Here is a 25,137-nt window from a genome sequence, read left to right as displayed (position 1 = left end):
AGTTATTTCTTCTTCGCTATGTTTTTCTTGTCCAGGAAGAATAATAGTGTTGTGAGGAACAGTCCTCCAGCTGAGCTCCAAAATAGACCTCATGGCTTATGAGGGAAGATGAAAAAACTTAAGTGGTGTTCAATCCATGCTTTGTCTAAGTTGAGTAAAGCCTAAATAGCCAACAGAAGTAATGAGAAACAAATGGGATGTTTAAGAATCTTTGTTACAATCATCTGTGATATTTTTCTAACACAATTGAGGAATTGTCTTAAAATACATAATTCTAAACCTGACAGTATTAAACTTGAAAGAATTATTGGTACTGTTGGAGGAAATAAATAATGAATTTTAAATAGAAAAAAGAGAAAAATGGCTATTTATATATGCAATTAATTGCTTGGGAGTTGGAGAACAGAAGCAACTCTAAAAGTAGGCTCCAAGAAATTTATACTGAAATAGTTAATATCTAAAATAACAGAAGCTTTAAGAAAGTATGCCTATAAGAAAATATACAAAGCAGCAATTCAGGTATCTAGCCAGCTAACATATCTTGTCATACTTAAAAGAACCAATTACCTCTTAATTCACAATCATATTTGGAAGTTATTTATTTTTAATGTTGGATATATTTTTGAAACATTTCAACGTAATGTTTAATAATCATTTATTGAGCGTATAACTATTAGGAAGTACTGTGCTGGCTCAGCAAGTGATACAAAAAAGTGTAGGATATGGTTTTTGCCCTGAAGTAAAATCATACATTACAATCTGACTTTAATTTATTGTAGAAATTTGACTGATCATACTGCTATACAAGACATAGCATATAACAAGAGTGTAAAAATTGAGAAAAAAGAGACATCTGAAAACATCAAGGAAAAACGACTTATACTACATTGCTATTCAAAAGTTCAAAGCGCTTTCTGTGTTTTTTTTTAATCTACCCTAGCAAGAATAATAGATTACTTGTATTTATTTCTACCCACTACATGGAACAGACACTGTGAAAATTCTTTAAATATCTTATTTAATGTTCACACTAACTCTACAAGGTAGGCATTCTTTTTATTCCATTTTCTAGATAGGCACTGGAGATTAACTTGAGGTTAATCTAGCAAGCTAGCAAGTGGCAGAACTAGGTCTTAAACTTAGGCAGTCTAACCAGGAAAACGCACTTCACCGCTTGCTATACTGCTTCATAAGCATCCAAGCAAACTGCTAGTTCAGTCCAGATGGGATGCTCCTCTCAGATAACCAGTTCTAGGGAAGCCAAACTCACTGTCAGGTTCTTCTCTGTATTCTTACTTCATTCTCTTCTGCTGCAACATGAGCCCACTATCTTTATTTAAAAGTTGGCTCAACATTATGCTGAGTGAAATAAGTCAGACAGAAGAAGACAAATACCATATGATCTTACTTACATATGGAATCTAAAAACACCAACCACATAGAAATAGAGAGTAGAATGGTAGTTGCCAAGGGCAGAAAAGTGGGGAAAACGGGGAGATGTTGGACAATGGGTACAAACTTTCAGTTTTAAGATAAGTAAGTTTCAGGGATCTAAGGTACTGCATGGTGACCACAGTTAACAACACTGGATCGTATACTTGAAAGTTGACACAAGAGTAGAGCTTTAATGCTCTCACCACAACTACAGCAGTAACAACAAAGTGGAAATTAAGTGAGGTGAAGGATGTTTTAATTAACCTTATTATGATAAATATTTCACAATATATGTGTATCAAATCACCACATTTTACACCTTAAACTTACAGTGTTATATGTCAATTATATCTCAATAAGATTGGAAAAAAATTAAAATAAATAAAAATTTTTAATTGCCTCAAAAACTTCAAGGCTCCTTTATTTCAAGAACTGATTTATCTTAGCATCTTCATCTGTCTTAGCACACAATTCTAACCTGCAATACATTTTAATTCAGTTCTAACAACATGCTAAGCACTGGGAATACACCAGTGAACCTGTGAAGTATCTATAATCATCATTATTACCATGGTGAACTTATTTAAGACATCAAAAAGATACATGTTGAACTCTAACTATGTACATGGCATTGATTTAAAGTCTGTGATGCATTCAAGAATTTTAGGACATTATCTCTGTTCTCAACAGGTTTATAGTTCAGCCGCAGAGAGAAACAAACACACAAAAAAGTAAATAATTCAAGAATTATATTTCTACACAAGAGAGTTAAAAAAGCTTATCAAAGAGTGTTATATAATGACTAGTTTGTTAGGATATTATGGAGTAAAAAAATTTTTTGAAGATTCTAGATTACATATATTCAAGCAGGTTTCTTTAATGCTCAATTTCTTTTAGTCTTTGTTATGGTAATGGTCATGGTGAATTCTCCAGAGTTTCATACTTTGCAACATTTTCAAAACTTGTTTGGAAAAAGAAAACTTGTTTCATGAACTTTCATTGCTCTGTGTAAAAAAAAAACCAAAACAAAACTGTCTTCTGTGGAAGAGCTTTTAAAAAACTAGTTGGGCGAGTGTCATTAAATATATACCATGCATCTGCGACCCCTCTGTGCCAACGTCATGAACCACATTGCTCGCGGCTGCCTTTCCCAGGAGTTGGGACATGATCTCACAGTTCTCAACAAAGTACTCTTGCTGCTCACTCCCAACTGACTGATTAAGCATATGTGATGAAACAGTTTCGCCATTCCTAGAATTAGTTATATGAGTTGAAGGACGAAGAGACCACAGTGATCTGGAATAAACCAGCTTCAAGGAAGAGATAAATATCAAAAATATTTCAATATTGAAATATTGATAAATATTGAAATTGAGCTTTGAAAATGAATGAGAAATTCCTTCATTAATTCTAAACCTTTAATTTTTTTTTAACCTAGATGAAATTATTTGCTTATTCAATCTTTCCTTAGGCCTTCTGGAGAAAGGAGGGTTAAGGGCCAAAATGGAAATAGATACACTGCCAACTATAATTAGGCTGAAAAGAGTTATTAATATAGTCATTCATATATCAAAGAGCTCATAAGAACTACTGAATAAGCATGACTGGTATGACCTGACTTTCTTTAAGCAGGTCTCCCCAGCATTTGGGTACTAGCAGGATAATAGTAATGATCACATCTCAGATTTCTGTCTCTTATTCTCACCTGCAAAGGCAACAGAAATCAGTCTCATGAAAGTCAGCCCTTGTAACCCTGCCCAACTATCTCTAAAGGCCCTGAAAGAGTATCTCCACAATTTTCACAATCTTATTGTTTTCAGGCTGGGCCTAACTCACTACAGGCAAACACTGAGAGAGGAAGTCAGTGAGAGAGCTGATATTCATGTCGATAATGCTGTTTCTTGGTGCTCCTCTAACTGCAAACCCTCCAGGTGCCTACATGGCATGGCCTCCCCTTTAATTCTCTCTGAGCTGACGTTGCTTTTGTTGCAAGAAGTAGGAAGAATGTCCTTCTCCCTACTATGTGCCAACACATCACTTTAGAACCAGGCAGAGTTGTCTCTACTTTGTGCCCCTTATCTTCCAGAGTCACTTATGAAAATACTCCCTTAAGCTTCTGCTTGGAGTACCTTTTTGGAGACAATTCCCCTTGGGTCTCTCACATTTCTGCACATCTTGTGAGCAGAGACAGTGGCTGCCTTTGTTCTGGATTAGCTTTTTAAGGATGTTTGCATAGCCAAAAGCTGTGGAAGATAGAGTGTCTGCCTCTGGAGCAAAGGGCAAATTTGTTTACTGTCCTCTGGGGCAAAGGCAAAAAACAGGCAGGCTCTGTGCAATTATAACGGACTCAGATTCCCTAGGCTTGAGGTCTCCCTCTGTAACACATCCCACTGCATGCACAGACATCACTTAGCCCTCTTTGCATCACCCTGTGGAAACATGCAACCATGATATCTGTGCCACGAGTAATAATGTCCTCTGTCTCTAACCAAGGAGTCTCATGTCTTCTGTCAGTGTCCATGACACTGTGCCAGGCAAAGTTGTTAGTTTGCAAGTAGGGTAAAATCTCAGACCCTACATAGTTGTAGACACAACTCTCACTACAGGATTCAGACATGAGTCCTTGGATCAGAACTGCTACCTAAGACAGACACTGTGCTATCCTGGGCAGTTCTCAGATTTCCCCATCAAGAAAGATCTTATATTTTACCTGCAAGGAGTGCAGTTTGCTGAGTCTCCAGCTGTAGCATGTTCAGAATCCACCTCAGCTTTCAAGCAGACACTGTGCTCTATTTGGGCAGCCCTAACCAGGACATTTCTGCTCAGTTGGGGACAAAATCTAATAGATAATCTTTGCTCCAGAGCTCCCTGGTGGGTTGGCCAAGACTTTGTCAGATCTGAAGGCTTTCCCTGCTCAATACAGTTCTTCTTACTTTTATCTTTCATGGATGTTTCTCCAATAAACTGTACTTCCAACTCCTTCTCAGTGCTGCTTCCCAGAGAACCCAACTATACAACTGTGTCCAGTTGCAGATACCAAAACAGAACTTTCTTCTTCCTCTGACAGCACCCATACGAATCAATTCATATATGTTAACATCTCATATGCAGGCTCAGGTTCACTCAACATGCCCAGACATGTTAAATCCCAGCTTAGGTTCAAGTTGGAACTTTCACTGAATGAAAAATGCTCAATATAGCTTTGTGTATTTAAAATGATCATGTTAGGATATATTAGGTTCATGAAATTTGGATTTATGCTTAAGGATTAATATGTGTAATGCATTTATATAAGACTAGAAAGCTAGTCTTAAATTTTGGTATTGATTTATAGTAAATTAATATTTACTGTATTTCAATAAAACTAGGATGTCATTAACTGCAAGTATTATTAAGAAAAGAAAAGCATCACCAATTAATCTATGACACAATGCTAAGATGCCATCTATCGTAAGATGAATTCCAATTTCAGTGATATTAAAATGTGAGGCAAAAAATTTGCATCTTTGATCCAATAAAATGCAGTCTAAATGACCTTGGAATTTTCCTGGTCTCAGAATACTTTTATGTTTCTAATACCTGAAGCAGACATTAATAAAGAAAGAGTCTCCAACTCTTGAATTTTTTGCATGACATGTGACTATTCTCAGTTAAATAGGTAAATATTTAAGTTGTTAATAACCAAATATTGGATAATAATCAAGTGATTTTTTTAAAAGCTTCAACCTTAATAAGTATATAAAAGCGGGTTTACATTATGAACATGGTATATAATAGAGTATTTAACATTTAATACAACAGGGAGTATTTTTTTTTAATTCAGAAATCTGAAAGTTAATTAACTCCCCCTTCTGACGCATAAGGTATACTTTTTCTAATATTGAAATTGGAATGGAATTAAGATATCATTGAGTCTAGGGGGCTTCCCTGGTGGCACAGTGGTTAAGAATCCACCTGCCAATGCAGGGGACACGGGTTCGAGCCCTGGTCCGGGAAGATCCCACATGTCACGGAGCGACTAAGCCCATTCGCCACAACTACCGAGTCTGAGCTCTAGGGCCCTCGAGCCACAACTACCAAAGCCCGCACACCTAGAGCCCGTGCTCCGCAACAAGCGAAGCCACCGCGACGAAAAGCTTGCGCACGGCAACGGAAGAGTAGCCCCGCTCGTGGCAAGTAGAGAAAGCCCGCGCGCAGCAACAAAGACCAAACACAGCCAAAAATAAAATAAAAATAAATAAAAAATAAGTAAGTTTATTAAAAAAAAAAAAAAGATATCATTGAGTTTAGTCCCTTCAGTTAAGCCCAGGGGCTCTCTTACAGATGGTTAACGACAGAGCAGAACCAGAGCCTTCTGCCCAGGGCTCCCTCCATCACCTCACCAAGCCAAACCCCAGACTGTCATACTTGTGTTGGACAAGCCCTCCTAAGGCCACACAGAGAGAGAGAAAATTTTCTTTTTTTTTTTTTTTCGAATTGTCCTCCTTTTGCACAGAGAAGAGAGGTCTCTTAACCAATGTAAAAGCAAACAAATCCAGTAGGCCCAGATCTTTAAAAATGAGAAAGAATTCCTTCTCCTTTTTTCTTTTTCTTCTTAAATCATGACCCCTGTAGATTACTGGGATCTACCAGTTCTGGGAGGGAGACAGGACTGTTAGAGATGGTAAATTTGTGGATTGACTTTATGTGGTAGACTTCCCTCTTCTTCAGCACATTCCCGGGAAGAACCAACTTGACAGAGCCATTGTGAAGCAGGAAGGATGATGAAGAGTCAGGGAACCAACTCCAACTCCCACCTTCTACCCCCAAAGCCTCTGGCTCATGAGCACTTACAAACAGAAAATTTGGTTGCTCCACAGGAATATCAAAAAGACTAAACAAGTTTGGTGAAACTTGTTTTATCTTCCAGACAGATAGGAAAGAAAATTTTGAGGTTGTCTTGAAACATTTCTACCTCTCATTTTGTGCCTCAAACTCAGTTTAGACTAGTCTGGCAACATGAGCCAAGCCAACTTCCAGCCTTCCCACCCTGTTCCCTCTGCCCTGGGGTCAGTTTGGATGCCACCAAGAGACCTACTTGGCAGCAGACTTTCTGGATTTCTCTCTTTCTTAAGGCAATATGAACAATTTTTAAAGGAAATTCCATTGACTAGAAACATTGAGAACTAGATCTTACAGGATCAAAATGGCATTGGTTGAATTAAAAATAAAAAGATACATTTAGAGAATAGACAGAAGGGAAAAATATGAGGTCGCCAGTAACAGACTGATTTCTCATTCCCTCTTTTTAAATGGTTCTATCTTGGACAGCAAAATGGTGGGTCATTGAGTTCACTGATTCATAAAGAATAGTTTTTTACGACACAGCACCTACCATATCAGAGGTGCTTATTAAATATTTATCAAATGCCTATGATGGGCCAGGTACTGCCTATGATGGGCCAGGTTTCTCATATACATTTTTTTCATTTAATTTAATCCTCTCTACAATTTTGTGAATTACTATTATCCCTATATCACAGATAAGGAAACAGGGGCAGAGAAAATTTTAAGAGACGGATTGAAGTACCTACACCTGGTAATTTCAGGTTACTACTCACAATGCTCTCTTAAAAAATCAGGTCAGTATGGTTTTTCTCATGTTTGTGGTAGCAAGAAAAAACAAAGAGGTTCAGTCATATCTAAATTATAAACCTTGCACCTAAAATCAGAATTTCGAATTCACAGGCTTCTCACCAAATACAGTCCACTCTCAACAGGTTTTACTCTGAGCTTCTCCAAAACAAGCGGCTGAGTAATGTCATCCAAATCTGTAATGACTAAAAATGAGCCTATTTTGTTGGGTGTATGAGAAGGTGAGCAAATTATGCCGTTTTTCCTCTCCCAGTTTCTATAACTGAAATAGGCAGACGAGTACAGCAATTCAGAGACAAAAAAAAAAAAAAAATCACCCTTATGATGGATGTGGCACGGATGTATGGCGACCATAGTCTTCCTAATACTCAACCTCAGAATTGGATTGTCTCTCTGAGCTGGGCAGGGAGAGGGGAGGGGAGCAGAGTCAGCCCCTGTCCAGCTGGTGACACGGAGGGCAGAATGAAGAGTTCTCAGCTGGCAAGCAAATCCCAAGACAAAGGAAAGGAGGAAAGAGATGAGGTATGCATTCCCAGTTGCTTATCCCAAACTCAGCATTAAGCAAAGGCAATCCTCCTCTGAGGAGGTGGAGGGAGGGCAGGAGCAACATGCTGATTCTTGTCCCTCTTTGTGGAACCACGAAGTCTGAGAAAGGAGGTGTCACCATCACCACACTCACATGTGCGGGCATGCACGCATGTGCACATACGCGCACGCGCGCACACACACACACAGATACATGCCACGGGGCTGGACTGTGATACAGTCCACTCTCTTCATTATGGACATGTTGGACCTCAAGCACTTCAGTTCATGATCATTTTCTTCATAACAGTCAGGAAGGAATAAGAAGTGAAAAGACATAGTGCTGTTGCGGGTAAAATCAAGGATTTAAAAAGGGGAAATTTCATTGGCACTTGTGTTATATGTGTAAGATAGCCTAATGGGAAATAAAATTCATATTTCATGGCAAGACAAGAAAAACTGAAACATAAAAAACTTTTTCTTCCCTTTGGCCTCCTCTCTTCCTCCTGCTGTGCATTGTGTACCTGCATTATGCATCTACCGAACCTCCGCCATGGGCAGAAATGCCCGCTCAACCATAAACAGTGACATTCTCCAAGCATCAACAAGACAGCTCCTTAAAAGATAACATCCCTTCCTGATCTTGTAAGGGGCCACAATGACGCTTAGATCTGGATTGAGTAAACTGTCAATAATATGTCGTTTATTGTACAGCCCTCTGTCTCAAAAAACTTATATAACTGTGCCTTGACTTCTAATGGGCGGAACAGTTCTTGGAGCATTCTGAGATGCTGTTTCCAGGTTATAATCCTCAATCTGACTCAAAGAACATTTCCATTTCTTTCTTAGATATACTGATTAATTTTTTCGACATTAATATATGTATAGATATGGAAATTATACAGAAAGGAAAACAAAAATGCCCACTGGTGATTCAGGATTCAATTAAATAATAGCTAGTGCTTAATTTACATGTTGGAATAAAGGAAAGCCACAAACTGACTCACCGCCGTGCTGTGATGACTCAGCAGGTAGAGAGCCCACATGAGTACAGGTGGGAAGAGGAGGCCAGAAAAGGGGTGGGGTTGTGAACGAAGCAGGTTCTGTGTTTGATGATAACACCTCCTTTTAAAAGGGTACTGAAAGAAGAGGGAAATTCAAAATGAAAAACAACTCAGTTGTCCCACAAAGCCTTTCCTTCCTTCCTCCTCACTCTGGGAAATTAGATGCAGTGCTCAGGTGAAAACTGTAAGTTAGAGGAGCCACAATAAATACAGAAGCTCCTCCACTGCTATGGGGGGTTTAGGTCTAGGAGTTAGTTTTCAGATTTGGAATCACCACTACAAGTTCTAGTCCTAAGGGCTATCAGAATTTATTTATCATAAAATATTGGATATATCACATCTGCTGATTCTTAGTTCCTTAGCAATAAAATTAAGACATTTAATTTTGCAGCTTTGATCTCCCAAGAACTGTTATAAAACACTTCCATACTTCCAACTGATCACCAGAGATATCTAGACCAGCCACCAACATTTATCGCAGTCACTTTGTATCAGAGGCACAGGTAGAACTTTCCCAGGGAATAAAAATAGCATCTGGGTAATAAACTCTAACCATTCTTTTTCCTTTGTGCTTAGTCTAGTTTCACCCGTTCATAGGATGCCACATTCAGAGGCCTTGCACCCAGCACTTCAGACCAGAATTCCTAGTGCGAGATGGCTGCACCCAGCACTTCAGCTTAGTGGGCCGCGTGCAGAGATGCTGCGTGCACCCAGCACTGCTATGTGCAGCGCCGGGAGCAGCACAGCTGCAACTGACCTGCAAGAACTCCACCTCCCCTCCCCACTGACAAGAATCCTACAAAGCAGCCCCACCTACGGCCTTTCAGGGGAAGGGTATACTCTAGAACATAAGGTCACACCTCTCCATCTTTTGATCAAAGAATAAAGCTTTCCTTTGCTTCTGAACCAAAGTCAGTCTTGTTCTATTGGCTCAAAGGACACTGGGCAGGAGGACCTTTGTTGGCACCCAACTCGAAAGGGTGGTAACAAAATTCTGTCGGCCACAAAGGGACAGACGGTGGCCTTTTTGCTTGTACCTATTCACTAGGCTCTGGGCTCATCCTGGCTTCAGTGGGAGGACAGCGGGGGCTTTGGGAGTTTTGTGTGAGGATGATTGACTCTGATTTTTGAGTAACTCTGACAGGGCAGAAAGGCAGCAGCCTTCAGCCAAATTCAGAGCAACTCTGCCCAGCAACCCAATACCCAGGTATGGTGTCCACATAGCCTGGCCCCCGGAGGTATCTGGACTGTGCCCCCTTGAGGGAATCATACTGTGGCACTGTTGGGGATCAAAGACTGAAACCCACTGTCCATTGCCTCTGGATGGCCCTCCTGCGGTACCGGATGCCTGGGAACAGTGGGGACCTGCGGACAAGAGGGAGGGATGGCAGACTTGCCCTCTGGCTCACCAGTAGTGCTATCCTCTTGATCCCTCTACAAGGCAGTAGTAGCAGCTGCACCAAGGCTTTATGCTCTCCTCGCCAACCTCCAGGGGTCAACAGTAGCATTCTTGATAGTCACTTTTGGTTTGGTAAAAGAAAGTGGCCAGCCCCAAGGGCCTACAGGCAAGATTGGGTAAAGGCCCAGGTAATAAGGACTACCTGACAAAACGGAAGAAGGACACTTGATCCAAGTTCAGGGAAAGGCACCAGGGACACCTGAGTGTGAAAGGGTCCAAAGGTAGGTATGCAACTGGTTACCTGACCTCTTCCAGTCAGCACTAGTTTCTCTGAAGTGCAGGGGAGCTCTGTGAGCTGCTCACAAGACCAGGAACCCCATTATCAGGAAGCCCTGTGAGCTGCTGGCAAGTACAGGAAACACCCACTGCCAGACCTCTCCTCCCCCACTGCTTGTGAGATGAACCTTGGGTGATTCTTTATCAACTGAGGTTTCACAGGCTGTCCTCCCCAGCAATCTGGGGAGTATCCCATGGAAATCCCTCATGTTTTAACTCTCACCTGGCAGGAAGTGTGAAAACTCCTCCTCTTCGGCCGAAAGGAGGAAAGAGAAGACCCCCTCCTCAGACAGCCGTGCCACTCCCTAATGGACCAAGCTGGTCAGGAACTAACGTGGCTAAGTTGCTCCGGCCCAGAGGCAGTCCCATCTAACCTGCCGTGGGATATTCCGACTGAGGAGGGACTCACTATCCCAAGCACAGGCCCTTACAAGTTCAAGGGAGACCCCCAGTTACAGCAGGGTCCATGCCATTTGGATGCCTCCTATTTTGGTCTTTTAAGAAATCCATTAACATTTTGGTGCTGGTTCCAAATTTCCTGAACCAAAAATCTTATTAGGGTCAAATCTTGTGGCATTTGCATGCCAACAAATCACTCCAACCACCCTCTTCGGTAGTTGGACAGCCTGGCCCCAATCTGGCTGGGAGATGGGGAAAGTTGGCCCATTGATGGGTCTCTAAATTACAACACCATTTTACAATTGGACCTGCTATGCCAGAGACAAAATAAATTGGATAAAATTCCCTATGTCCAGTTTTTTATAGCCTTCTATCAGAACAAAGGCCTTCAAAAGGGATGTGGCTCTCCTCCACTGAGGTAATATACCCTGATTTGGGCCACAGGCCCGAGGAGCCGCCTACACTAAGCAGGACTAATTACCAGCCACAGTCCAACAGCCCATCAGGAAAAGTACTCCCTTTGAGGCAGGAGAAGGAGAAGGAGTGTTCAGCCAGGTATACAACAATTTACCACTTCTGACCTGTATAACTGGAAGACTCAGTAAGGGGCTGAGGGAAGATCCAGAGGAGCTCCTGAATCTGATTAGGAGAATCTTTCATACCCATGAACCTACCTGGGCTGACACTCAGAGCCTCCTCAAGGTACTCCTAACAGGGGAAGAAAAGACCAGACAAAGAGAACAGAAACAATGCAGGTCATGCTATTTTCAGACCAGGGAAAGTGGTCCCAGATAACAAACCCAACTGGGACCACCCAGACAATGGAGAACGAGGTGAAGACAGAGGCTGACCCATTATAAAAATAAAATCCTAAAGGGAATCCAGGCAGCAGGAAAGGAACCTGTCAATTGGAATAAGATGAAGGAAATCACTCAGGAGCCAACGGAAAACCCTCCAGGATTCCTAGAGCACCTCAGGGAATGCCTCTAAATCTATTACCACAGCTCCTGAATCATTGGAAGGGAATGCAATCCTGAGGTTATATCTCATTTGCCAAAGTGCCCCCGACATTAGGTGTAAACTTCAGAAACTGGAAATAGAACCAAATACCCCTACCTTTCGCCTGGTCAAGGTTGCCTACTGGGTGTTTAATAACCAAGATATAGAGGAGGAAAAGTCAGAGGATAAATAAGCCCGGAGGCAAGCCCAGCTACTGGCTGTTGCCCTCCAATGTCAACCAGTCAGCATGGGAATCTGAACTAACCACCCACAGAGACTCTCAACTCTAATGAGTGAGCCCCAGCCCCCTCAGGAAGGCTGAGGAAGCCAAGGAAACTGGGACCCAATCATTGCACCATTTGTAAACCAGAGGGACACTGAAAAGGAGAATGCCCTCGCCGCCCCCAAAGGGGGATGGAAATGGAAGATCCTGGCCACTACCCTCAAAGGCAGATGGTCCAAATAAATGAAGAATGATGGGGCCATGGGGTTCCTAAGCTGGCACTCCAAATGACCCCCAAGAGCCCCGGCTGACATTGGACATGGGGGAAAGCCTGTCGAATTCTTAGTCGACACCAGTGCCACTTATTTGGTTCTGAACACCAGATCCAGGCAAACTCTGTCACAAGGGTTGTAAAATTATGGGGGTATCAGGGAAGGTTCAAGAACAGGCATTCGTAGAGCCATTAGAATGCAAGTTGGATGAACATACTTTTACCCATTCCTTCCTGTATATTCCCGAATGCCCTATACCCCTGCGAGGAAGAGATATCTTACATAAATTGGGGGTCACCTAATGGGAGACAAACTGGAGACTGGCATCCCCTTGGACAAGAGCACAAGATGATAATGTTAATGGCTGAGGACAAACCTCCTGGGACAGAGCAAGTCCACCTCCTGGGAGTAAATCCTAAAGTCTGGGCCCAGGGATGGGTGGGAATAGCTGCAGGAGCCAGTCCCATGGTAGTACGAACATGGTCCAATAGAAAATAGTGTCTTCTCTATCAGGAGGCCTTATTGGGCATTGCCCCCATTATACAGGGCCTAATCGACCCAGGCCTTATCAGACCATGCCAATAAGCCTGTAATACCCCTTTCTCCCTGTAAAGAAACTCAGTGGGGAATGCCGGATGGTACAGGACCTCAGGGCAGTCAGTGAAGCCACCTGGGATATACAACCAGTCGTCCCTAATCTTACACTCTGCTGGCTACTCTACTATCCACTAGGACCTGGTATTCTGTATTAGATTTAAAAGTTGTTTTCTCCTGTATTCCATTAGCCCCCGAGTCACAAGAAATTTTTGCTTTTGAGTGGCAGGACCCAAACACACAATGAAAACGATTCTGCTGGACAGTCCTGCCCCAAGTGTTCAAAAATTTTGCCATCATCCTTGGGGAAACTTTAGCTAAAGACCTAAAAGATCTACACCTGGAGGAGGAAACCCTCCTCCAGTATGTAGATGCCATTCATCTTTCTCTGACCTGAAGCTTTCTCTTCTGAAAAACAGCAAAAGTGTGACCAGGGATATATTTGAGCCATGGCAGTGAGCCTCAACATCAGGGTACACTTTTGCCTACAGGCAAAAGACCCAGACACTTGCATTTTTAGGACCAATTTGATATATGACCATTATTCTCTTGCTAATATTTGGGTCATGTATCTTAAATTGTCTGCTGTCCTTTGTCTCCAAAAGGTTAGACAAATGGTGGTGCTCGGGCATACGAACAGTTGGGCTAAGGCCTGGAGACAGCCAAACATATCTAAAGGCAGCTGGGAGAAGTTCTACTCCTCTACCCGGGGTTATGACGACCGACACCCAAAATCAGATGGACCTTCACCCCTCAGCGCCCCTCAAGAAGGAGGAGCAGGACAAAAGACAGAAGAGAGTGCTTCCCTGGTGGCGCAGTGGTTGAGAATCTGCCTGCCAATGCAGGGGACACGGGTTCGAGCCCTGGTCTGGGAAGACCCCACATGCCGCGGGGCAACTGGGCCCGCGAGCCACAACTACTGAGCCTGCGCGTCTGGAGCCTGTGCTCCGCAACGAGAGAGGCCGTGACAGTGAGAGGCCCGCGCACCGCGATGAAGAATGGCCCCCACTTGCCACAGCTAGAGAAAGCCCTCGCACAGAAACGAAGGCCCAACACAGCCAAAAATAAATAAATAAATAAATTTTTTTTTTAAAAAAGAGAGATTTGTCACCAGCAAAGCTCATTAACAATTCCCGGGGAACAAAAATAGAATCTGGGTAGTAAAATAAAGTCTAACCTTTTTCTTTTCCTTTGTGCTCTGTCTAGTTTCACTTGCTCATAGGGTGCTGCATGCAGAGGCCCTGCCCCCAGAGCTTCGGATCGAAGTTCCTCATGCAAAATGGCTGCGCCAGACGCCTCAGCTCCGCAGACTGTGCGCAGAAGCGCTGCACAGGACACTGCAATTCAAGATGGCGGCGGTGGGCCGCGGGGAGAGACGCTGCGCCGCCCCTGCGTGTGACCTGGGGCGCGAGCAGCACAGCCCCGGAGAGAATCCGGTTCCCTCCCCCGCTCCCGCTGACAAGATCCCTAAAAAGAAGCCCCGCCCCCGGCCTTTCCTTGGTTGGGGGGAGGGGGGGGCGTGTACTCTAGAGCCCTAGCTCACACTTCTCTGTTCTTTGATGAAAGAATAAAGCTTTCTTTTGCTTCTGAACCAAACTTGGTCGTTCTATTGGTTCAAATGATAGCGGGCAGGAGGATCCTTTTTCGGGACTGTCTCAGGAGGGTCGGTTACGGAACTCCAGCCCTGAGTTGATGCCATTCCTCTTGACTCATGCTCCTCAGTAGAAGTGAGTCACAAAGCGCTATGTAAATATTTATTGAAAGCCTAGGGGCATATAGGAGGCACCATGCTAGGCATAGTGAAGAGCAAACCAAACAGAGACCCTGATTTCATGGTTCATGCGGCCTGGAAGACCCTTCTAACTTTCATCTACCCAGATCTCGCTCATTCTTAAAGGTTCATCCTGAAACCTCCCAAGTCACTGCATTCCACTGGCCTCTCCCTCCTTTGATCCCTAATAATTAATGGCCTTCACTCTTAGCACTTCACATAGTCAGTCTAAGGTCTGGAACCAAACTACCTCGAAGCTCCCAGACCCCTTAGCAGCAAAACACCCACAAACAGGTATTGGAGCCAGAATAATCCTTCTCTTACAGTCAGGAATTTTAACCTGAGGTACTATTTATGGTACTATTTGTGTCCATAAATGCCTGAGGGGGCAGGGGAGAGGACAGAGGTCTGTGAATCACCTAAAATTATATGCAAAATTGTATGTATATGCTGTTTCCTAAGGAAGCATGCAAAGCTTTCATAGGATTATTAAAGGAATACAAAAAAAAGTTAAGATCTTTTGTTTTACTAGGTTTTAAGCAGTTATGTCACTTTCTCAATCATAACAGTGAGCCTGGCCATCCATTTGATTTCAGCTCTACTTTCTAACAACAAAGAATGTGATTTCCAGAAACATCTTCTCTTTTCTTTTTAAGTGCCATTGAAAAATTTAAATGTGAAGTCCATTGGAGGTTATGATAAAGACTTTTTTACCTATTCTAATATGTGAATTGCCCAGGAGCTTCAACCAGCTTGCTATCATTTTATACTACATCATGGAGGAGAAACTTGGGCACATAAATAGAACGAATGGTAATTAATTCTTACAAGTTACAGTGAGAATCATAGCCATTAGTGCCAAAGACTGAAGCTGAAAATTATTGAAATATGTGTCTAATAGAACTGCTTTATCACTCTCTACTTCTGGCATTTGATACTTACATTACATTCAGACCACCAGAAAGAGACCTCAAATTTCCAGAAAGAAATGGCCCAGAAAAACAAATTTTCAACCTTATAGTTAAGCATTCCTGTATACCTTTTATATTCTAGTTGGCTTTTGTCATACAGAAGCAGCTGCAGCAGCGATACACATTTCTTGGCGGGGAGGGGTGGCAGGTGGAGGGAACCTTCAATAAATATTTAAAACAATGACTAAATACTTTTTCCCTTAGATCATAGTTGTCAAAGCCTAGGTAGAGAGAGAAGAGAAAAAACCTTCAGTTCTATGATTGCCTTCCAGCATTTTCCATTTTGTGTGTAATCAGAGTGTGTAAGGAGAAATAATACATTTGGAAAGTTAAATAAGATCTTTGTAATCCAAACCCGTACAGGAGGAAGGAGGAAGGTAGCTTTAAACAGAGAGAGGAAACGATTCTAAAAATCAAACTCCTGAAGGAAAAACACGGCAGAAATAGTGCGTAATAATAATAGTTACAGTTCTTAAATAAGAGATATTATATAAAGTTAAAAATTAGATGTAATTTTTGAAAACATTTTTCATGTTAACCCTTATGACACAAAAATTTTTCATGTTAACCCTTATGACACTCCTTTAGTAACAGCACATGGCATTATGCTGTTCTTATTGTTTCATTCTTATGAAACAGAATAGGAAGTAATAGGCCCAAGATAGGCAGAGAACAGACTAATAACAGAAGGAAAACTAAAGCCAAGGGATAAATACACATTTACTTCACAGAGATATTGTTGCAAATTCCCTCAAAAACATAAAATGCCATAATAACAGATGTCTTTCAAGGTGAGTACTATGAAGGAAAGCCAGTGCAATCTTTCACATTATAATCTTTAAAACTTTAAAGAAGATAGCTCCTTGGATATTGTAATCCAAAGTACTATAAAGCATCATTACAAGTGAAAACCCAAACACTAAAACAGAAGTTTTCTTAAATAAGGCTCTACTAATATATTAACAGACCCAAATAAGACAAGACTGCAAACTGTACAGTATTCATAATTAGAAGTGAGAAAATTAACATTCTTCAGTTTTTACACTTTATGATTTCTGTATTTGTTTACATTTTAAATCCCTGTTTCCTATGTGATCACTATGTATTCCATACCTTTTAATTTTCCGGGTTCCCTAAATGAAGTACAAAGCAATTCAGGAACAAGACAGAAAGTTAACACTGGGCAGCACTCATCATATAATGATTTTCAAAAAGATCTGCTAAATGATATAAATTCAGTAAAACAGAGGTGTTTAAAAGCTAACTCACTGGATTTATTCACTGGTTCCATTAAAGGAAGGAGGTGAATGGTTAAGCAAAAACACTTCTCTTTCACTTTCTCTTCCTTTTTTCGAGCCATTTATTTTAATGGCTACATCAATTGTGCACATCAGGACTTATAAAGCACTGTAAAAAGAGTGTCAATCATCAGCTAAAGGGAGCAGAAGTTTAAAGGTAATATCAGAGAAGGGAAACCAAGAGGTGAACTTAAGAATTACAAAAACCGAGCAACCTAATATGATATATTACCAGGGAGAGCCAAGCATAACAGAAAGAACTGGAGGAAGATGACGGGGTGGAGAGATTACATAAAATACTAATGTGTCCCCAGGGTTCTGGAGCTAAATGGTGAAGAGTACATCTAGATAAGCTGGAGAGAGTTCATTGTAAATTTGGAGTTCAGAATATAAGATGACATGAATAAAGAGATAAGTGCCTGTGTACCCAAGTTCATGACAAATGCATTCGCAGGCATTTCCACAGAGACTTGGAGAATATGCTGATTACCTGCGGTTCCCTGGAGGCCTAAAAAACTTCATATGTTGCAGAGGGGCAGTATGCTGGGTACCTTAGCCACCTGTAGGATCAGTGCCATTAATACCACTGCTGTTACCATCATTTACCAAGCTCTCTCTTATCCACCCCCTTGCTGTTTCCAGGTTCATAATTACCTCCATCTGCCTGATCTCAGTTTACCTCTTGTGCCACTTAACTGTTTCAGGTCTTCAGGGAAGAAATTATTAAATCCCTATCCCAAAATGCTAAATGGTCCCTCAGGAACTAAAAAAAGTTATCATAGAATATCTTTATGAAGCAAGCAATATGTTCGCTAGCCACCCATAGAAATAGGCGCAGGAGGGACCCACTGTATACCTTGACAATCATTCACAAGTGTATGAATGCATGCATTCATTCATTCATTGAATAAAGATATACTGAGCACCAACTATATGTTAGGCTTTGTGACACTGGAGATACAGAGTTGAAAAGCAAGTCTCTCCCCTCAAGGAGCTCCCAGTCTAGAGAGGACATAGGCACACCAACAATAATGATACACTATGCTGACTGCTACTGGGTAGGGACACAGAACAGGTTGGTAGCACTGGTAAGACCACAGAGAGAATCAGAACAGGACAGGACAAGGAAAGTATTATCAGGATGTCTCCTAAAGGATGGGTGGAAGTTTGACTGCAGAATAAATATATGGAGGGCCCCGCGAGCCACAACTACTGAAGCCCAAGCACCTAGAGCCCGTGCTCCGCAACAAGAGAAGCCACCGCAATGAGAAGCCTGCGTACCGCAACGAAGAGTAGCCCCTGCTCGCCGCAACTAGAGAAAGCCGCACAGCAACGAAGACCCAATGCAGCAAAAAATAAATTAATTAATTTTTAAAAAACCAAAGGGCTTCCCTGATGGCACAGTGGTTAAGAATCCGCCTGCCAATGCAGGGGACACGGGTTTGAGCCCTGGTCCGGGAAGATCCCACATGCCACAGAGCAACTAAGCCCGTGTGCCACAACTACTGAGCCCGCGTGCCATAACTACTGAAGCCCGCATGCCTAGAGCCCGTGCTCCACAACAAGATAAGCCACTGCAATGAGAAACCCACGCACCACAACAAAGAGTAGCCCCTGCTTGCCGCAACTAGAGAAAGCTGTGCAGCAACGAAGACCCAACGCAGCCAAAAATAAATAAATTAATTTAAAAAAAATTATATATATATATATATGGAGGGCATTCCAGAAAGAGACCACACAATTTTAGTTATAGTGAAAAGTTAAATTATCATTACCAATTATCAAAATTATCATTCCATCATTTCTTCAGAGGTGTTCATCATATTCTTTTTTGTTATTAATTTTTCTGTGAGGTTTTATTTTTTTTAACATCTCTATTGGAGTATGATTGCTTTACAATGGTGTGTTAGTTTCTGCTTTATAACAAAGTGAATCAGCTATACATATACATATATCTCCATATCTCCTCCCTCTTGGGTCTCCCTCCCACCCTCCCTATCCCACCCCTCTAGGTGGTCACAAAGCACCGAGCTGATCTCCCTGTGCTATGCGGCTGCTTCCCACTAGCTATCTATTTTACATTTGGTAGTGTATATATGTCCATGCCACTCTCTCACTTCGTCCCAGCTTACCCTTCCCCCTCCCCGTGTCCTCAAGTCCATTCTCTACGTCTGTGTCTTTATTCCTGTCCTGCCCCTAGGTTCTTCAGAACCTTTTTTTTTTTTTTAATTCCATATATATGTGTTAGCATACGGTATTTGTTTTTCTCTTTCTGACTTCACTCTGTATGACAGACTCTCGGTCACTACAAATAGCTCAATTTCATTTCTTCTTATGGCTGAGTAATATTCCATTGTATAGATGTGCCACATCTCCTTTATCCATTCATCTGTCGATGGACACTTAGGTTGCTTCTATGTCCTGGCTATTGTAAATAGAGCTACAATGAACATTGTGATACATGACTCTTTTTGAATTATGGTTTTCTCAGGGTATATGCCAGTAGTGGGATTGCTGGGTCGTATGGTAGTTCTAATTTTAGTTTTTTAAGGAACCTCCATACTGTTTTCCATAGTGGCTGTATCCATTTACATTCCCACCAACAGTGCAAGAGGGTTCCCTTTTCTCCACCCTATCCAGCATTTATTGTTTATAGATTTTTTGATGATGGCCATCCTGACTGGTGTGAGGTGATACCTCGTTGTAGTTTTGATTTGCATTTCTCTAATGACATCATATTCTTTTGGCATTGGTTTCATATGATTTTTTTTAAATAAATAAATTTATTTATTTATTTATTTATTTTTGGCTGCATTGGGTCTTTGTCGCTGTGTGCGGGCTTTCTCTAGGTGCAGCGAGCGTGAGCTACTCTTCATTGTGGTGCATGGGCTTCTCATTGCGGTGGCTTCTCTTGTTGTGGAGCACGGGCTCTAGGCATGAGGGCTTCAGTAGTTGTGGCACACCGGCTCACTAGTTTTGGCTCGCGGGCTCTAGAGTGCAGGCTCAGTAGTTGTGGAGCACGGGCTTAGTTGCTCCGCGGCATGTGGGATCTTCCCAGACCAGGGCTCGAACCCGTGTCCCCTGCATTGGCAGGCAGATTCTTAACCACTGTGCCACCAGGGAAGTCCTCATATGATTTTAAAGTGTTATCATAAACATTTATTGACACCACAGAATGGAAGTGGCCCCCTCACCTCATGTGTCACTCTAACCAGTTGCTTTATCAATGTCACTCGGCTTTACCACTTCATGAAGCTGATAGTGTGGCATCACTGCGTCAGGCTCTGCCTATCTCATAAACACCATACCTTTGCTTTCTGCTCCATCCCTGTCGTGATCTAGCACAACAGCTCTGATTGCACTCTCATTCTCTTCTACTCCTCATGGCTAGAAAGAAAGAAAAGAAGAAGAAAACAGCTTTGTTACTTTGTGTAACATTGGGTTAGAGCTCTCTCATTAATACATTCTTATCCCCATGGGTCAGGCACCCTGGTCAAATCAGAAAGACCTTCATGGTTCCTGTTTTCTCAGTCTTTTATCTCACTCTGCATGTAACAAGTGATATTCAGGTGGGGGGGCCCAAGTTCTGGTAAACCTGGTCCTCAAATTTTGTGGGGGAAGAAAAAGACTTGCAAAAATTTTTCATGGTCACAAGCACTAAGGGTACACGAGTAATAGTAGATGACTGTAGGTGTAACCTAAAGGGTACAAATAATGCCCAATTGCTAGCAGGATAACTATAATTCTACCCCATTCTCTCCCAACTTGAAAAAGCATATTAAAAAAGATGTAAGTCGGGGTGATTTTATATAGATAATCAAGACTCTACCAGAGGGACTTCCCTGGTGGCGCAGTGGTTAAAATCTGCCTATCAATGCAGGGGACACGGCTTTGAGCCCTGGTCCGGGAAGATACCACATGCCACGGAGCAACTAAGCCCATGTGTCACAACTACTGAGCCTGTGCTCTAGAACCCACGAGCCACAACTACTGAGCCCATGTGCCATAATTACTGAAGCCCACAAGCCCACAGCCCGTGCTCCACAACAAGAGAAGCCACCACAATGAGAAGGTCACGCACTGCAACGAAGAGTAGCCCCCTCTCGCCGCAACTAGAGAAAGCCTGCACACAGCAACGAAGACCCAATGCTGCCAAAAGTTAATTAATTAATTTAATTTAATAAAGACTCTACCATAGGGCCTTCCCTCGTGGTCCAGTGGTAAAGAATCCACCTTCCAATGCAGGGGATGTGGGTTCCATCCCTGGTCAGGGAACTAAGATCCCACATGCCACGGGGCAACTAAGCTCGTGCGCCACAACTACTGAGCTCACGTGCCTCAACTAGAGACCCTGAGTGCCGCAAACCACAGAGCCCACGCACCTTGGAGCCTGTGTGCCACAAGTAGAGAAGAGAAAACTCGCACGCCACAACTAGAGAGAAGCCTGCACATCGCAACAAAAGATCCCACATGCCTCAACAAAGATCCCGCATGCTGCGACTAAGACCTGATGCAGCCAAAAAAATAAATAAATAAAAAATAAATCTTAAAAAAAAAGAAGACTCTACCGTAATTAATTTATAGTTAACTTACTCAAACACCAGCATTTTAAACATTAATAAGATTATCTATTATTAGAGCCATCTCTCCATTGGTTATTACATGCCAGGCTGTCTGACACCATAGCTGGTTGTGCTAGCTATACTAGCTGTACTAGGAGACAGAATGCCAGTTTGTTTGGCCTTGTTTGCTGCATTCTGCATTCTGGTGTCCTAATCCAAATGCTTTATCTGCATTTGTAGATTTTGAACAGTGAGCAGCACATGCTTTATGTCTTGGTCATATGATGGTACAGTGGTCTCTTTATTGAAGGAGAGGAATAAAAGGCAGAGTGAGAGACAGGGAGAGCAGAGCTAAAGTTTAAAACTCTTCACCATTTCCTCTTTCATTCGAAAGGAGAGTAAGAAGAAGATGGTCAGAGAGGAGCAGGAAAAGAGTTTACAAAGATTGAGCACTGTTAATCCTCAAAACTACTCTATGAAATAGGTATAGTTATTATCCCATGTAACAGTCTTGTAAGAAGTTAGTAACTTGACTAAGAGCACAGAGTTAATAAATGGGAGGACCTTGAACTCTAACTTTTCTGGCTCCAAATACCATTCCTTTAAAAGCCTGCCTCCTGGAGGACATTTTTCCTTGGTAAGAGTCAGTAACTAGGCTCCAGTCTGCCCTGTTATTTTACTCCTAAATGGCTCCACATCTCTGGCAGGAACATGAAGAGAGGGGGTCAGGTCATTTCCCGTTATTCATTCACGTGTTGACTACTCTCACAACTTGACCCTAATCAACAGGCTTGTATTCTCCCACTACAGCTTTTCACTGCCCAACAAGCCCCAAATAGGCTGAGGCTCCTTTCGTTAACATTAATAGGTAAGTAATTAGAAACCAGACAGGTTTACGTTTGCATCAAACCTACTAGATTAACTTTTGTTTTATAAAAATAATCAGTATACATAAATATTTTTAGTTGAAAATTTTTAAGTCTATTTTTTTATTACAGTTGTTCTACTTTTACTACAATAAGGCAAGAATAGCCTCTAAATGTTCATGTTTACTTACTCGAATTAGACATAGTTTAACTTCTAAAGTCTTTACAAAGTTCTGCTTCAATTAGCTTTGATAAATAAGCAAAAAATTAGTTTTCTCATATTTCTAAAAATTTAATCAAAATGAGTTTTTAAAATAAATATATAGTGTATTTTTTCTAAAAAGTGAAATGTCTATCTTTCTCTTGAGTTGACAAATATATATATTTTATCGTGTTTGTTTGTGTGGCAGTAGAGGAAAAACACACGGACCCTGGAGCTAGAATGTAAGGATTTGAAATTTGACTCTGCCCGTTTTTTAGCAGAAAGGAAAATTATTTGACTTCCATGAATTTCAGTTAAATAAGCTAATATTTAGAACAATGTCTGGTATGCAGCCAATAAGACTTAGCTGTTATTAACCTGAAGGGAGTATTTGCTACAAGCAATCCCTCTAATTTAACTGGGAATTCCTGTAAAGCAAGAATACCTAATCTACAAATTGCCTCCAAATATAATGAAATTTTAATACTAATTTAACAATTAATGAAGATGATATAATAGTACACTTTGGAGATATTTAATTAAACATTTATTGCTTCAATCTTGCAGATTTTAGTATTCTGAGCCCAATTTTTCTTTTTTTTTCCCTTTCTGGCTCTAAAATATTTATTTTTATTGGTTCCTTGAAATTTCATAGCTCCTAAGCACTGTGTCTGTAGTGCTTGCTGGATAAAATGGCCTTGGCCAAGGTAAATGGGACAGCTTTGAACACTACCTTTTCTGGCTCCAAATATCTTTCTGTGATAGGAACATTTTTTCTCAGCAAGAGTTTGGAAAGGTTTCTAGAAGTTTTGGAAACGTTACTAAAGAAGGATTCAAAGATAGGACAGTAAAGCAAAATCCCAGATATCACTGAGGGCCCAAAATTCTTAAATTACTTTTGCCTAAATTCAGAGTTTATACCAAAACCTTGGCTGAAGCTGGCCCTGCATTTAAGCATAAATATGAGAAAGAGTGATTTAGAAGAGGGTTGGAACTGGCACTGATCCAAGAAGGAATATCTTCTTTAATTAAGTGGGACTACACCTTGACAGACATGGCTATCATGTCATTTTAATTTTCCAAATTGCGTTGCAAAAGCAAGGGTGGGTAAAACTGATACCATAGCACAAGCCAAGGCAATGGCACTAAGCTACCAATAGTGATTGTATTCTTCACCTCCACTCAGAGACAAAAAAAAAAATAGAATGCATACAAGAAAAAGCCAGTTTAGCTCTAGAATGTCCTTGATGAAGCAGTAAAAATTTTACATTTTATTAAATCTCAACCTTCAGTATGTCTTTTTAATATTAAATGTGATGTAATGAGAAGTACACATAAAGCACTTCTGCTGCTTACAGAAATATAATGGTTGTCTCCAGGAAAAGTACTTATTTGAGTTACAAACTGAAGTAGCTGCTTTTTTCATGGAACATCATTTTGAAAGAAAAACTGGCAGTAAACTATGGTATTCATATTTGGGTATTTGACAAGCATTTTTGCAAAAAAAAAAAAAAAGGATATAGAGAGCCTGTCACTTCAAGAGAAACAACTAACAAGCTTAATAAATTTCAAGCTTTTCAAGCTAAAATTAGAATTTCGGAAAATTTTAACTGCCACCATGAGCTTGGCCTCTTGCCAATACTCAAAGACTTTTCTGGTTAGACTGGTGGTGATATTAATGAATGTGATATTTTGATATTATATCATAAAATGAGTTACCATTTGAAAGATCTGCATAATTCAGTGAATCATTATTTTCCAAATGACCAATGCATGATATTACACATCTATTAAAAGTGGAAGATAGACCAATGAATTTTAATGTAACAGTATTATTCTGTTGTAAGATTACACATTGCACTTACCTTCTAATCAATTATCATTTGTCAAATTTTGGTGGAGTAGCAAAGAATAAAAACCTCAATGATCTGAAAAGGCCATTAAAATACCCTCTCCATTTATATATCTCTGTGATGCCATAATATCTTCATATACTTCAACCAAAACAACATATCACAACAGATATAATGCAGAAGCAGATATGAGAATAGAAGTATCTTCTATTAATACAGGTATTCCAGGTATTTAAAATATTTGCAAATATGTAAACAATGCCACCCTTTTCACTATTTTTTTCTTTTGGAAGATATAATTATTTTTTCATAAAAATATGTCATTTATGTTAACACGTTATGGGTTTATTTTTTAAATAAATTAATATCTTAAGATTTTCTTAGTTTTAATCTCTAATGTGGAATATCGATTGATATAACTCACATAAACAAAAGTTCTGCGGAGCTCAATTTTTACGAGTGAAAAAGAGTCCTGTGACCAAAAATTTTGAGAATTACTGCCCTAAGGTTAAATATATTCTAAGCCAGCAGCCATTGTGATATCAGCATCAGGTCAGCCTATGAGGGATTCCATGCAATTGCCCGTTATTTCACAGAGCTCTCCAGTTGGACCGCCCTGTAAGAAGCTAATCATTGAAGGGTGCCTACTATTGCCCTTGATGTTCTCCATAGGGCGTTCTAGGATGCCACCAGAAAAATAGTAAGAGAAAGACCGTTTCATTCTGACATTGCTTC

General features: G+C 41.1%; 1 protein-coding gene across 5 annotated transcripts in view; it reads right to left on the bottom strand.

The window, feature by feature from the left end:
- The window catches only part of LOC137766472 (uncharacterized), a 738,098-nt gene that overhangs the window by 556,976 nt on the left and 155,985 nt on the right, over positions 1–25,137 (bottom strand). For 3 of the 5 annotated variants that reach the window (XM_068546810.1, XM_068546808.1, XM_068546809.1), the window contains one exon: positions 20,228–20,306. In XM_068546810.1, the coding sequence (XP_068402911.1) occupies positions 20,228–20,245 (18 nt within the window). In that variant the 5' untranslated portion in view covers positions 20,246–20,306. Of the gene's footprint in view, positions 1–8,606; positions 8,733–14,056; positions 14,217–15,689; positions 15,781–20,227; positions 20,307–25,137 lie in introns of those variants that run through there. The other 2 variants (XR_011074334.1, XR_011074335.1) reach the window with 2 other exon arrangements.

The sequence above is a fragment of the Eschrichtius robustus genome, chromosome 6 (genome assembly GCF_028021215.1).
Source record: "Eschrichtius robustus isolate mEscRob2 chromosome 6, mEscRob2.pri, whole genome shotgun sequence".
NCBI lineage: Eukaryota > Metazoa > Chordata > Mammalia > Artiodactyla > Eschrichtiidae > Eschrichtius > Eschrichtius robustus.
The sequence above is the reverse complement of the archived record's forward strand: the minus strand, read 5'-3'. Positions and strand labels throughout refer to the sequence as shown.